The sequence below is a fragment of the Pollachius pollachius genome (genome assembly GCF_949987615.1).
Source record: "Pollachius pollachius genome assembly, chromosome: 1".
Taxonomy (NCBI): Eukaryota; Metazoa; Chordata; class Actinopteri; order Gadiformes; family Gadidae; genus Pollachius; species Pollachius pollachius.
The window spans coordinates 33858573-33873786 of NC_136934.1; the positions used below are offsets into that span (position 1 = coordinate 33858573).

The 15214-nt window shown below is 44.2% G+C and overlaps 2 protein-coding genes and 1 pseudogene across 5 annotated transcripts in view; 1 reads left to right on the forward strand and 2 right to left on the reverse strand.

The window, feature by feature from the left end:
* Positions 1 to 3839: 3839 nt before the first annotated feature.
* On the reverse strand, positions 3840 to 5800 carry LOC307081427 (trypsin-2-like; annotated as a pseudogene). The gene is made up of 5 exons: positions 5653 to 5800; positions 5406 to 5559; positions 4781 to 5040; positions 4424 to 4560; positions 3840 to 3992 (listed from the first exon to the last, which is right to left on the reverse strand). The product of its transcript is annotated as a trypsin-2-like (transcript).
* Positions 5801 to 5973: 173 nt separating this feature from the next.
* LOC307081437 (trypsin-like) lies at positions 5974 to 9811 on the forward strand (the record flags this gene model as incomplete). The annotated part of the gene is made up of 5 exons (XM_079744604.1): positions 5974 to 7399; positions 7555 to 7653; positions 8141 to 8304; positions 8428 to 8564; positions 9659 to 9811. Exons 1-5 carry the CDS (start codon positions 7176 to 7178, stop codon positions 9809 to 9811), a joined length of 777 nt encoding a protein of 258 aa, XP_079600730.1. The 5' UTR covers positions 5974 to 7175.
* cblc (Cbl proto-oncogene C, E3 ubiquitin protein ligase) overlaps positions 9765 to 15214 on the reverse strand; it is an 11184-nt gene continuing 5734 nt past the window's right edge. Inside the window, exons 5-14 of one of the 3 annotated variants that reach the window (XM_079744484.1) lie at positions 15035 to 15172; positions 14664 to 14751; positions 14153 to 14284; positions 12977 to 13153; positions 12360 to 12491; positions 11822 to 11877; positions 11243 to 11323; positions 10964 to 11016; positions 10539 to 10620; positions 9765 to 10021 (exon numbers count right to left, since the gene is read on the reverse strand). In XM_079744484.1, the coding sequence (XP_079600610.1) occupies positions 9910 to 10021; positions 10539 to 10620; positions 10964 to 11016; positions 11243 to 11323; positions 11822 to 11877; positions 12360 to 12491; positions 12977 to 13153; positions 14153 to 14284; positions 14664 to 14751; positions 15035 to 15172 (1051 nt within the window). In that variant the 3' untranslated portion in view covers positions 9765 to 9909. Of the gene's footprint in view, positions 10022 to 10079; positions 10640 to 10963; positions 11017 to 11242; positions 11324 to 11821; positions 11878 to 12359; positions 12492 to 12976; positions 13154 to 14152; positions 14285 to 14663; positions 14752 to 15034; positions 15173 to 15214 lie in introns of those variants that run through there. The other 2 variants (XM_079744485.1, XM_079744486.1) reach the window with 2 other exon arrangements.

Sequence of the window (15214 nt, forward strand, 5' to 3'; positions counted from 1 at the left end):
AGGGAGTCTTGCAGCCTAGTTGGGGCCTCCGTCAGTCTGTCTTCTGGGTTCCACCCCCAGTCCAATGGGCAGACTGAAAGATTGAGCCTGGACCTGGAGACCACTATTTGCTGCTTGATCAAACACAACCCTGCTTCCTGGTCTGAACAACTGATCTGGGTAGAATATGCCCACAACACCCTCTTCCATATGCCCACAACCTGCTCTTCCACTGGACTTTCACCCTTCCATTGCCCCTATGGGTATCAGCCCCATTATTTGCCAACCAAGAGAGGGAGGCTGCCTGCCCATCGGCACAAGCCTTCGTTCACCGTTGCCGGCGTACCTGGGACCGGTCACGTACTGCTCTCCTCAAGTTGGTTGACCGCTACGCTGCCGCCGCCAACAAGCACTGCACGCCTGCTCCTGCCTACCAGGTTGGCCAGAGGGTCTGGCTCTCCACCCGTGACCTGACCAGCCTGCCACTTCCTCACTTTCGCCTTCTGCGGGCCCATCTTCTGATGGACCTTCTGATCCTCTGGTTAGGGGTGGCATCGATGTGGCTGCCTCTTCCTCTTCTGCTGCAGAGGACATGGACTCTGCTGCCTCTGAGGAGTTTTAGCCCTCCTCCAGGCCCCCTCCACCCTCCCAGGTTGGGCTGGGACGTCTAGGGCAGTCCCTTGGCGGGGGGGTTTCCGTCCTACTGCCAGTTCTGTACTGTCATGATCCACTCCTGGCTTTCCATCCCACTTCCAGCCCTGCCAGTAGTTTTCCTGATCACCTACCTGCCACTCCCACCTCATCAGTGCAACCACCTTCACCTGTGTTCCCTCACCTTATTTAAACCTACTCTTTCCACTCAGTCTCTACCAGATTGCCTTAGCAGCATGCAAAGCTCTCTAGTACTATTTACCGGATTGCTTCCTTGGCTTCGACCCTGCTTGTTGCTGACCCATCCTCGTCGTTCTTGATCTGGTAACCCGAACAGCCTTCTGTCCCTGACCCCTCTGCCTGCTCGCCCCTTGTCTGTCTCCAGTGAGCTTGGATTCCCGTTTTGGACAATAAAACTGTTGAACTGTTCCAACGCTGTTCTCGGTCTGTGCTGTTCTTGGGTCCAACTTCACGACCCATTACAGCGTTGCCTGGACGCAAGATAAAAATCTTGGGGAGGTGCACTTCAGGCCCTTCCTGTGGACGCAAGGAGGGTCAGCAAGGATGTACTGGATCCATAACCCCCTTGCGTTGCGTAAACGTGGATCTATAATCCCACCTAAACTCTCATAATATTTACTATTTAATATTTAAGTACTAATAAGACACAAATACATCGGATTGTATGGCAGTGTTAATCCAACCAGTAAACCGGAATGATAAAAAAAAAACATAGGCCTGATTGAAGTCCAAGAATCATTAAAAGCAAGACAGGAACACCAATGACATTCAATTTAAAACATTCAAACACCAACCGCTCTGGCTTGAGCTTCACATGACGCGCCGCCAAACTTTTTGCTCCATGTGAACCATCTCTCACTGCACCTGGAAGGAAATACAGCAATGCATAACGTTAAGGCACAAGAACGATTGTCCTTGATTAACAAAGACATGTTTCATTCGAGTGGGAAGGCCAATGAGTGCATAAGCAACATTGCTTCTTAATTTTGTATTCAAAAAGTTGCACGACGCTGACAGCGAAACGGAAACGCATATGCAAACTCCAAAGAAATGTAATAAACGCAATAAGTATTGTTTGATAGTGACTGAATGAGGAAATATATGTAGGAAATACATTTATGAGGCACTATAGGAAATAAAGCTTGGAGCATTGCTAGGAAAGGGGGTGGGGAACTACGGTGGAGATCACCGGACATAGAAACAATGTTTGTGTTTGTGTGTGTCTTTGAATGTTATGTGGTGTGTGTATGTGTGTGTGTGTGTGTGTGTGTGTGTGTGTGTGTGTGTGTGTGTGTGTGTGTGTGTGTGTGTGAACATGCAATCAAATTACTGATTATTTTCTGCATTTTATCAAACAATGAACAACATATACACTTGTCCTTTTTTTCTTTTCTTTTTTCTTATTTCTTGTCTGTTTTGTTTATTTGCTTGTTGTTAAAAAAAAGAACTTAAATCAAATAAAAATAATAATAAAAATAATAATGACATACACATGTAACATGTCTATAAATATAAACTACACATGTTATAAATGGACTCACCTGGTCTGCAGTCAAAGTAAAGTAACGATTGCGCTGCTCCTGTAGTTGTGGCTGAAAAACCAGAGCGCCCAGTACATGTGATACACAGAGAAAGTTCCATATTTCGACAATACTATTATTAGTTAGAGTTTCTGTGTTAGGAGGTGAGAGACTATCAACATCAAAAATAATCGGTTGAATGTGGCAGTGGAATGTGATTTCAACAGCATTGGTCCAAATGTTGCTAATTATGTTTTGCAATTGTGTTCTGCAATTGTGGGTCGAATAGGACCTGACTAAATGTTTGGTGCGTTGATTTAACTGCAAAACTGAATTTTCCTGCAACCATTTTTTTTAATGTTTGTTGGACGTTTATTTTATAATATATGTATAATGTGTACCTAATGTTCCCAATACCTAGTTATCCTTATTCAACAAACTGTGAAATAGGAAGTGGTCGAATATGGGTCACTTCTTGACGTGATGTCGCCCAGACAGCTGTCCTTTGATCAGTTTTTAATATTGTTTATGGACGTTTATTTTATAATATATGTATAATATGTACTGTTCACAATATCTAATAATTCTAATTGAAAAAAATGCCAAATTGAAGTTGGTCAAAAACAGGTCTCATCCTGACCTTACGTCGTCCAGAGAGCTTCCTGCGATCAGTTTTTATAAATGTTTGTTTGGCCTTGATTTTATAATATTGGTATAATATATAATTTACATATAATCTAGTTCATATTTAACATAAGGCGAAATTGGAGTTGGTGAAAAATCGGTCACGTATAACTAGATGTCCATATGACCTGGATCTTCGACCTAAATGTTTGGTTGGTATTAACGCTCAGTTTCCGTGATTAATCTATTTATTTAACTTTATCATTACTGATGACTTTGCTCATTCTTCGTATCATCTCTTGAATTTACCTCTGGCTCAAAATGACTATCCTTTCATGCTTTACAGACGAATATCAACAGTTTTTTAGAGAAGCCATGGTAGATGGCCATGAAGAACATGATGCCAACGATAAGACATATTGCTTTCCATCTTCCAATAGGCATTTTACGCGATACATTTCTATGTTGAAGGTCTTCAAAGGTCAGTTTATATTACAATTGATGATCAAATGAATTACGCAAAAGCACTTTCTCTTGTCTGTAGAAAGTTCTTCAAAGATAAAGTGACTGAAGAACTGAACTGACTGAAATGGATATTGCAGTCTGACCTTGAATAGAGCAAAGGTTGATTTTTTGTTGAAGGAAAGCTATGCTCTTTATTTTCTTGTTAGGAGGTCGATGCTCTTTTCAGTATTAGTATGTATGTCGACCAGGTAATCCTGCTCTAATTTTCTTTCGTTAAACTAATGATGATGATGTTGTTGACGCTATTGTTGTTGAAAGCAGCCACCGATATCATCTCAGAGGTTTATACACCAACCATTCTAATGATCTTCTGAGATATTTAGGAGGGGACGAAATGAATCACAGAGTTCTTTATTGTTTTTATTGTATTGATTGATCCAGAATCCATGCTCCATCATTCTCTCTTTACTTCTTTCCCATCTCTTTTTCCCTCTTTTTGTCAGTAACGCTGCTGTATTTGGTTAAGCAGTTTCGATACCACAGGTTGTATCTTTCTCTCTCTCTCGACTCTCTCCCAGGCTAGCTGTAGTTGGTGAGGATCTCATTGATCCAGGGCATCAGGGTGCAGACCTTGGTGTAGACCCCGGGGAAGTTGGGCTGGGCACAGCCTTGGCCCCAGGACACGATGCCCTGCAACTCCCCGTTGCACACCAGAGGGCCCCCAGAGTCCCCCTGAGTAGAGGGGATGGGAGCAGGAAGAGGACCATAGAGGAGAGGAGGAGGAGCAGGGAGGAGAGGCAGGAGGTGAGTTGAGGAGCAGAGGAGGAGCAGGGAGGAGCAGGGAGCGGACCATAGAGGAGCAGAGGAGGAGCAGGGAGCGGACCATAGAGGAGAGGAGGAGGAGCAGGGAGGAGCAGGGAGCGGACCGTAGAGGAGCAGAGGAGGAGCAGGGAGGAGAGGCAGGAGGTGAGTGGAGGAGCAGATGAGAGAGTGGAGGATAAAAGGAGTAGAGGAGGCCCGGGAGCAGAGGAGTGGATCAGAAAGTGGAGGACAGAGGAGGATGAAGAGAGAATGTTATTGATATACTTTTTGGTACGTTCCATCCATTGAATGCGTTGGTATCGTCTACTGGGTGTTCACTGGTTGATCTTTTGAAGAAATACCTGACAGGAATCCTTTCCTCCCTCCAGGAATCCAGCACACACCATGCGCTCAGTGATCATGCCAGGGTAGGAGTTGCTGCAGTCTTCCGCAGACAGGATGGGGAGGTCCAGACACTGCAGGTAAAACGGGTTGAACACTAGAAAAGGAGAAGGGGTTATGGAGTTAGGTCAGTCAATGGCTACTATCTTTGATGTCACCTATGAAATACCACTGATGCACATTAGATTCGATTCCATAGAAACGTGTGCATCACTTGAATATTTTTTTACCACGCCAATGTAAATTGACCTCAGCCTTGGATTCCAGTGATGATATGATAATTATGTATCATCCATATGTCCTTTGTTTCCACTTGCCACTGTCGGAGTAGATGTTCCCCCATCCAGACACGACACACTGGTCCCCAGCCACGGCGCAGGCGGTGGGCAGGGCCACAGGCTTGACGTACTGGTTGAGCATGGCAGGTTGGGTCAGCCTCATCAGCATGATGTCGTAGTCCAGCGTCTTGTAGTCGTAGCTCTGGTGCCAATAGATGGCATCCACCGACATGTACTGCTCCGTCCCCTCGTACTGCCAGATGTGGTTCTCGCCCAAGATGGCGATCTGGGAGTATGGGCTGAGAGAGGGGTGAAGGGTCGAAGACCAGGCAAGAGTTTATTTAAATATCACCCTTCAAACACAAAGGCCTTTCACGGATAGCAGTCTCATTTAAAATACATTTAAAGGGAAATCATTAAAAGACAATACTTTGAGAAGAGAAGTAATGAGAGAAGTTGTATTAAGGGAGAATGGACCAAGCTTTTTTTTTCTGTCAAATGCTTTTTTCTTTTGCAATGCAAGTATATTAAGGGACACGTATACGTTTAAGGGTCTTGTATTTAGGGTGTTTGACTCCCAGAAACATTTTCCTAGGTCCAGAATGAATAAAAGGACTGAAGTGCACTCTATGACCAAATAGTAAACGGTATTTGTAATACTGACTTCTGCCAGCAGTGGGCAGCGGAGATGATCCAGAGGTCGTTGATGAGGGAGCCTCCACAGTAGTGGTAGCCCAGGTTCAGAGACACCTGGTGGGCCTGGGAGTGGGCTTCACACTGGTAGCCTCCCACAATCTTGTCTTCCATGGGGGCTGCAGCTGACAGGGGAGAGATGAGAACAGGTCTTAAAAGAACGTGTGTGTGTGTGTGTGTGTGGGGGGGGGGCCGTTTAGACCTGTTTTGTGTGTTACCTGCGGCACCCAGGAGTGTGAGAACAATCAGGGGGATCATGCTGTCGGAGCCTTCCTGCAGCCAGTCTGGGCATGAGCACTACGGCACCCTCTGCTTTTATACCTGCTGCCCCTCTGTCACCAGGAACCCTCCATGGTGCACGGGTGAGGCTGGCATCACGTGAGCTCCCCTCCATCCCCCACCCCACCCGTTGAGCATCTGCTTGTTTCTCCTGCACACACAAACACTCACACACACACACTCACAAACACACACACACACACACACACACACACACACACACACACACACACACACACACACACACACACAAACACATCTCCGCCCGACCTGCTCTATAACTGGAATTTCTTTTAAGCAGTAAAGTAGTTCTACATGTGTTTTGTTGATGAAAAATGTTTTAAACAATGTTATATAGTCTATTGAACAAAGTGAGACACACACAACCATACACACAGTGGAAATAACACTTTATAAATAAAAATCTCTTTAAACTTTGCACAAAGAATAGAGGACCCATTCTCAGAATAAAATAACATGAAATCATTGATCATTGAGTTGCTAGTGTAATGCAAGTATGTGGCGTCTCCAAAACATGTTTTTTAATTCCCTGTGCCAAGTCTGCAGCTGAATGTTTTCTCACATCCCTTGGCAGATGGACGCAAGGACGTCCTACACGAGTGAGGGAAAGTCTTTTAAATATTCAAACCTTGAAATGCAACCGCCATGAGAAAATACGTTGACATGAATACATGAATACCAACGCCAGCCACAAAGAATCAGGCGTTAATTATACTATTATATATATTATTTCAGATTTTATTTTGAAAAAACTTTCCTGCACACAAACAAACAAGATAAACTTTTCACGCTCTGTCCTGCCAACCATGATTTAATCATTCAAAGGAGGGCCTTGAGTCTGCATGCAAGAAAAGAAAAAAAGCACAAATGTTTGTCTGTGTGTGTGTGAAGGGGTATTAGCCAACAGATGCGAGCATTGGGGCATGATAAGAGGGCAGATAATGGGAATAGTGTTGTGGGTGGTAGGGGCTGTGGGGAAAGTGCTGTGTGTATGTGGGTGGAGGGGGTATCCTGAGATGGTGGATGGTGGAGAGGTAGATGGTGTCCCAGGCTGGCAGGATATAAATACAGGCCAAGGACAGGCCTGGTGACTCCTGACGCCTCACCGTGCACGGGCAACACCATGATCGGCCTGGCTCTGCTAATGCTGCTGGGTGCTGCTGGTAAACTCCCACATTGACAGACAGACACACACACAGACACAGACACACACACACACATACCGGTATGATATACCCATGCAAACAAACATGCTCACACACACACACACACACGCACACACACACACACATACACACACAAACACACACACGCACACACACACACACACACACACACACACACTGATAAATAGAGGTAAACTCCCAGGTATACAGACACACGCACATAGAGGGAGGCAACACACAAACGTCTACAGATACAGATCCACACACAAACACAGATGTTTTTTTTTTTTTTGATATGTTTGAATTGTCTGTATGGTCCTGACTTTCCGATGTGCCCTACAGCGGCAGTGCCCCGTGAAGAAGGGAGGATCGTCGGAGGACACGAATGTGAGCCTAACTCCCGTCCCTTCATGGCCTCCCTGAACTACGGATACCACTTCTGCGGCGGCGTGCTAATCAACGACCAGTGGGTGCTCTCTGTCGCCCACTGCTGGTACAAGTGAGTATGACTGCTGATTTGGTCAAGGCAAGAATTCTAGTCGATGTTTTTGAACCGGCATTTACTGTTTACTCTCTCTCTCTCTCTCTCTCTCTCTCTCTCTCTCTCTCTCTCTCTCTCTCTCTTGCTCTCTCTCTCTTGCTCTCTCTCACCAGTCCCTACTACATGCAGGTGATGCTTGGAGAGCATGACCTGCGTGTGTTTGAGGGCACTGAGCAGCTCGTGAAGACGAATACTATCTTCTGGCATGAGCAGTGAGTCAACTCAGTCACACATGAAGAAAAAACTAACAATAAAATAAAATGAATAATAAAATACAAAAGATAAAAATAAATAAATATAAAAATATGTAATATATTTATCGAGAGATAGGTAATGAACTAAATGAAATGGAACCACAGCTGCCTGCAAACAAAAACGTGTTTACACTGTATTTATTTTGCTCCAAAAGTATTGATTGGGTTTTGGAACTGAAACCATTGTCTTGGTATTGAAAAGATTGAAACACTTTCCAGCCCTAACATTTAGTTTTTAAAAAAAGTGACTGACAGCGAACTAATATATAGGCTATATCGGAGCATAAAGGGGGTGAAGACTCTCGGTCTTTGGTGCCAGGTTAAGCTGCAGACATTGGGGGATTGAGGTCCGACCTTGTATCTTAACACTGGGAGCCGGACCATACTAGCCACTACATAAACCCTGCCGCCAATAACTTCCCATCACTGTTCTCTCTGTTGGCAGGTATGACTACCAGACGCTGGACTTCGACATGATGATGATCAAGCTGTACCATCCCGTCGAGGTGACCCATTCAGTGGCCCCCATCTCCCTGCCCACGGGCCTCCCTCACGGGGGCATGCTCTGCTCCGTGTCTGGCTGGGGCAACATGGCCATGGGTGGAGAGGGTGAGCTTACCACACCAGCTTTAACCAGACTGGGACATGTTTTCGGAAAACATAATCTCGCTGCTTGTTTTGTCCAGACTGAGGAGTGAACGATATGCCCCTATGCTGTGCTTCCTTCCACAGTGAACCTGCCCACCAGGCTGCAGTGTCTGGACGTGCCCATCGTGGAGCCAGTCGCCTGCGAGGCCTCCTACCCGGGCATGATCACCCCCAGGATGATGTGCGTCGGATTCATGGATGGGGGCAGGGACGTTTGCAACGTGAGATTTACTATTTACTATTCAGTCAATGAATTGAACAGACGCAAGTCGCTTTTTTCCAAATTTATTCAGTGATTATTTTTAATTATCTGCACTATACATGTCATTTTATGAGGCCCCCATTTCAACCAGCAGTTTTGACATTGATTAGCCACCACAGGTAATTTAAAGATCAAGCCTGTAGTGCCATCACACATGGGATAGCCATCCATTCCATCCATTCCAAATTTATTCAGTGATTATTTTTAATTATCTGCACTATACATGTCATTTTATGAGGCCCCCATTTCAACCAGCAGTTTTGACGTTGATTAGCCACCACAGGTAATTTGAAGATCAAGCCTGTAGTGACATCACACATGGGACAGCCATCTAGATGTTCGATGGATCATCATCCTACCAGTTGGCAAAGTCCAATAGGTAGGCGGATCTGTCACTCACACATCAGGATGGACACTCAAACGTGTGAAAACAAAAACAGGGGAACAAGGAGCAATTTGGCTACGGGTTTGAACCCAGAAGCGTTTGGCTAGGAGACTTTCCTGCCCTATGCTAGACTAGTGAAGAGTGTACGTAGCTTGTATACTTTGTTGTACAGTGCATTAGGGGCATTAAAGTTGGATTACATAACATTTATACTAGCTTGTAGCTATGAATTATCTTGACACATCTGTTGTCAATGTTGATCGATAGTGATTCAATAATGTTATCAACAAAATCCCATCCTATAACTGATATATTCTACAGATTAAAGCCTGTACCTCTCTCTTTGTTTACTTCTTTAGAATCCTACTATTGACACTCCAAATCCCCTCCCACTCAGCCACCCAGCCAGCCGGGATACGTGCCGCCTATTAGCTGCGGGGCTCAATATTGCTGTTTTAAGTAGTAGTGCACTATATAGGGAGCCAGATTTCTACAATCAGACAGCACTTGATTTAGGACGGCAGGATGAATTGGTGATGCCCCAAATAGAGCCTTATATAGGGAAAGATTTTGGACACTGCCCATCAACGGTCTGCAGTCTGTCTTGTACACCAAATCCACGCTCACCCCGTCCCCCTGCCTGTTGCCTCTCTCCCTCTACCTCACAGGGGGACTCTGGAAGCCCACTGGTGTGTGAGGGGGTGCTCACCGGCCTGGTGTCCTGGGGACAGGGCTGCGCTGAGCCCAACTACCCCGGCGTGTACGTCAAGGTGTACGAGTTCCTCTCCTGGATCCAAAGCACACTGGATGCCAACCCCTGAACTGACCAAGCAGATTGAGTCCAACGCTCCCCCCCTCCTTCATCTTGCCTCTCTTCTCCAATCTCTTCCTTGCTTCTTTCATCCCACTTGAATCCAACTCATAAACTCCTCAAAAAGTATCTCCTCAAGTAAGATCGACAGAATGTGGAATAGTGAATAAAAGCAATGTCTACATGCTCATCCCTGTTGTTGCGTTTGCAGTTGACTGACCTGTTGGAAAATTTAAGATTCAGACAATACAGTACATAAATTATCTGGAGAGAAAAGGTTGGGTCATTATCGGCATTTATTAACAAACGAGGTACATCCGCTTTTTTATCAAAAGTACAAACGTGTTAAATTACATTTTATCACAATGGATTATCATATAAGGTGATGAGGTAGCACATAACAACAGTTTTATAATCCACATTAGCTGAACTAATGTTCCCATTATGATCTGCTCACAAACGTAAAAATTAAAGGTTAAACGTACAAATTAAAGGTTCAAAACATTTGAGTGAGTTCTGTATCTAATGGAAGAGGAAGCTATAGTTACCAAAAGGCTATTAAAATGCACGGATTGGGTAATCACCAAATACAATCCATTATCTATATATGTTGCTTATGACTATAAGGAACACACTTGGTCAATTACAGTGATGGAGTAACCAGTGCCTTATAAATAAAAAAGAAGGGTCACGTGGGCATGGTTCTGTCCACCTCTTTCTGTGGCGAGGCCTCTTACTTTAGCTCTTCTCTCCTCTCCCCTCGTCTTCTCACCGACTTGTCCACCGTGTCCAGATCAGAAACTTGCCATACTGCTTCACCTAGAAGAGAGAGAAAAAACCGAAAGTCCACAATCTTTAGGAAAACTGCAAAATAAAGAGATTGAGTTTTAAATAGTGGTTTGCAGAAAAAATATGTACTATTAGCAAACAACTTAATGCATACAAAGTTCCAATACGTTATTCTCAAATCAAAAGACAGTGTATTATCAATGTCTATTAAAAGCTAGCTCAGCCTAAATTAGAAAAAATAATAATTTTGTTTTTAAAGATAACCCACTAAATGCTTATTATGTTCAGCCTAAATAAAAAAATAAGTACGCAAATAAGTAAGACGCATGCTTTTCACATTGTATGCATACACATACGGTATCCTGCTACTTACCCTTTTCACCCTTTATCGACTTAGGTTTCTGTGTTTCTCTAAGGCATTCCATACTGTAGGAAAGGAAAAACAACCATGATGAAAAAGTTAATCTCCATGATAAAGTACTATGCATGATACATCAGACAAAGTATAGGCAAATGTTCCAAATGCACCTGTTGCATGTACAGTTTAACTGCTCACTGTTAGTTTTATATTCTAGCTTTGTCTTTTGTTCCCATTATCGATATGTGAAGATGCAATCACTGTAGGTCTCTGGGGAACCCAGCTGCCTATTACCTGAGAGAACGTAGGTGTTGGTTAGGTGGTCGCAGGCCACTGCTTGTCTCCTCCTCGCTGCTCTCGGACCAGCACTGTTGACTGCGGACAATCAAAGACAAACACACTAAACACGAGCTTGTCTATCCTCGCTTCATGGCATTGGAATGTATACGGTAACTTTTGGGGAGGAAAACACCCACTATTATAGCCACTGCTTTTAAATACTTGAATAATCGAAATCAAAATTCTAAATTGAATGCAAAATGTCAAATAGTGGGAACTGCTGTCTGTGCCGTTTTTTTTACTTTTGAGCAGCAAAGGTTTACAAATAGCATCCTAAGGATAACGTGGAGATCAGGGTTTTTTTAAAAAAAAAATACATTTAAGCTACTTTTCTTGCTACTTAGGTCTGGGATCCAACTAATATGAACTCCTAACGGTTTTGAATCCGTTAAAGTTAGACATGAGTTTCAAGCTCATGTAAATCAACAGCTACAACTAACAACATACATGTTCAAAGATTGAACAATACTTTAAGGCTGTTCTATTTGGTTGGTGCTTTCCAATACCTACATCTTAAAGTAAAGTACATCTTACCTTGTGTTTTTGGCTGGAGACAAGTGCTTTGTTGTTGCGTGATTACCAGTTTGAGCCTTGAGAAGGAACGGAGACAGGCATCACGTTCAATGATTTCCTTAACCCTCTTACTACACTACCTTATGCATCTTCACTTTGGCACACACTGTGACCTCTCATATTTTTTGCTTTCTAAAGTGGGCAGGGAAAATCTAGGGTTAAGGGTGTTTGGGTTTGAACCCTATTTCCACCTTTTACCTGTAAGCATTCTTAAAGGAAAGGATTTTTTAATGAAGCTTGATGTTGGTGTTCAGGTTTCAGTCTCTTGCACAGAGGCCCCGTCTTGTGCAAGAGCACTCTCTCTCACTTAGGGAGGGATTGTAGCCAAAGGTTAGAATGACTATCTGGTAGCTGGAAAAAGGACCAATAACAGGTAACTGATATACATTGTATCCTACATGTGTACAACTTTGGTTATTATTTTGAAAATAGTAAATAGTGATGACAGTTTCTAAAAGCCAAGTATGCATCATGTTTTTATGTTTCCGTGGAGACCTACCGCCAGGGAGTAGGCTTTTCGGGCGGGTTTTGGGGGGGGTGTTAATGGGCAGCGGTTGGGCAGTTGGGGTGGGACCCCAGGGACCCTGACCGGCTTCGGAGGGACGGTTGGCCGGTGCTCCTTACTGGACAGCTGGGGAGAGAGAGAGAGAGAGAGAGAGAGAGAGAGAGAGATTGGGGTGTTTGGATCACAGCATAGCGATTTCCCTGAGACACAGACTGAGGCACTCTACATCTCATGTCCCTCTCCTCTTGTTCTGACCTTGTGCTTAACCCATCTCTCCCTGTCTCCCCCTAACATCCCTAGCATTCTCCCCTTACCAGTTTCCCCATACCCCTGTCTGTCTCTTTTCAATGAAGGACCAAACCCCCTCTCTCACTTCCTCATTCCTCTCTCTCTCTCTCTCTCTCTCTCTCTCTCTCTCTCTCTTCCTCATTCCTCTCTCTCTCTCTCTCTCTCTCTCTCTCTCTCTCTGTCTCACTGTGTCTCTCTTTCTCTTTGTCCGTCTCTCTGTCTCTCTTTATCTACCTCTCTGTAGCTCTGTCTCTCTCTCTGTCTCTCTCTGTCTCTCTTTGTCTCTCTCTCTGTCTCTCTCTCTCTCTGTCTCTCTCTCCTACCTTCCTCAGGGCAGCCACCTCCTTCATCACCAGCTCCACGTCCTCATGGTCGTCCTCAGCGTCGTCCTCCTCCTCCCCCTCCTCCTCCCCGCCTCCTGGCCTGAAGCAGTCGATGACGATGGACTCGGTCCCTCTGATGTCACAGCGGCAGTACGGACAGGTGTGGCCGTCCGATTTCTGTCATAACAGCTTATTATTAATACAATGATTGTAACTGTTATATTTGATATATTATCATTATTATTGAAATGTTGTCTTTAAGGTGTGTCCCTGTTGTGTATTTCCCTGCATATTATGCAGAGATATTCTGTAAAGAAAAGCAGAACTTGAACTTGGAAAGTGCACCAATTTGTCTGTTGTAGCACACCACAGCTTTAGTGTTTTAGGTTACTCTTCTACATTCTTGTTTTTATCTGTCTCTAAATCTGTCTCTTAATCTGTCTTTTAATCTCTCTCTCTCTCTCTCTCTCTCTCTCTCTCTCTCTCTCTCTCTCTCTCTCTCTCTCTCTCTCTCTCTCTCTCTCTCTCTCTGTCTTGCTCTCTCTGAATGTGCTGGAGGTGAGTATTTCACAGAGTGAGTGGGAGGTGTCTCTTCCCCAGGAAGTTGTTTGGTAAATGTCAAACTGTCCCAGATACAGAAGCACCAACACAGAAATACAGTAGTCTGGCTATCACGTTGAATCAGGACTCTGGACTCTAGAGTTAGTGAAGGAGTCTCGAAAACAAGGGCCAATCAAAATGCATTGTGTTTAATTAGCCCATATTTAACATGGAACTATTTTCAGAGGTATTGGGTCTGCATTAGCAGATGTGTAGAAAAATTACAACTTACTACTAAATTTCCACTAGTAATTACTAACTCTGCAAAAGCCTCCGCTAATACGTTCAACAGCCAATTAGTCTGGCTGATTGTTATCCAAACTCAGTTATGACCTGCTCTGGAGAAAAACATTCATACGGCTGCATCACAGGCCTTGAGATGCTAACATAGCATTGGTCCTGGGACTGTTATACAGCCACCGCAACCCACACACACACAAACACACACACACACACACGCACGCACGCACGCACGCACGCACGCACACACACACACACACACACACACACACACACACACACACACACACACACACACACACCCACACACACACACACACACACACACACACACACCTGCCAGGCATTGAGGCAGGGCTGGCAGAGTAGATGGCCACAGGGCTGTATGCGTATGTTCTTGTCCCGCTCTGTACAGATCTTACAGAGCTGGAAGGTGCTGCCAATCTCACAGTACAGCTCATACTGCTCCTGTAAGGGAGGAGGAGGAGGAGGAGTAGGAGAGAGGAGGAGAAGGAGGAGAGAGGATAATGTACAGTAGGCAGGTTTAATACTAGGAATGAACTAATGGGGCACATAAGAGCTGCAATGATGACATACAGAGCAGCCAATAACTATATTGTACTTTGGTTCATGAATATTTTTGCATCCAAATCCCTCAAGTGCAGTGAGATCATCACCAGCATTAAATGAACACTGGCACCTTGTTTGATGTTATTTATTGTTAATCGTTTCCAAGTCACTTACAGTGATAGTATAGGTTAACTTTCGGATGGGGCCAGTGCCCCACCCCTACAATGACAGAGGACTCTTATTGTACTGTTGGGTGTTGGGTATTGTGTGGTTTTACCTCTGTAACTCCCACTCTGCTCCTGTGGGTGGGCTCACAAAGACCAGTTAGGTCTGGGTTCACGTCCCGCCCATCTGGGTAGAGGTAGCTGAGAGAGAGAGAATTCTTTTTATTGTTAGCTCTGTTGGATTTGTTGAGGTTGATTCTTACAATTGTTATATCATATTTATCTATAAGCTAGTATTTTTTGTATCCATATATATAGTTCTAAATTGTTCACATTGGTGAGTGATAATATTAAACATGATCATTGATAATACATTTTTGCTTAGGTAAAAGAACAAGTAGATTGTGTCATGTCAAGGAAATTGAAGAAGCTGTAAATGAGTGTGTGTGCAATTGAGCTCGTGTGTGGATTTGTGGATGCTCACCATCCTGCCTTGAAACCCTTGACGAGTGCCTGGTAGAGAGGTGTGTTCTGTGGTATAGTTTGAATGATATCCCCCTCTTTGGTCACATGACCAATAGCCCACTGGCCCATCTTAGTGCAACTCAACCGGAAGATGTAACTGAATAAAAAAACAATAGTTGAAACAACACTGATGTTTTAC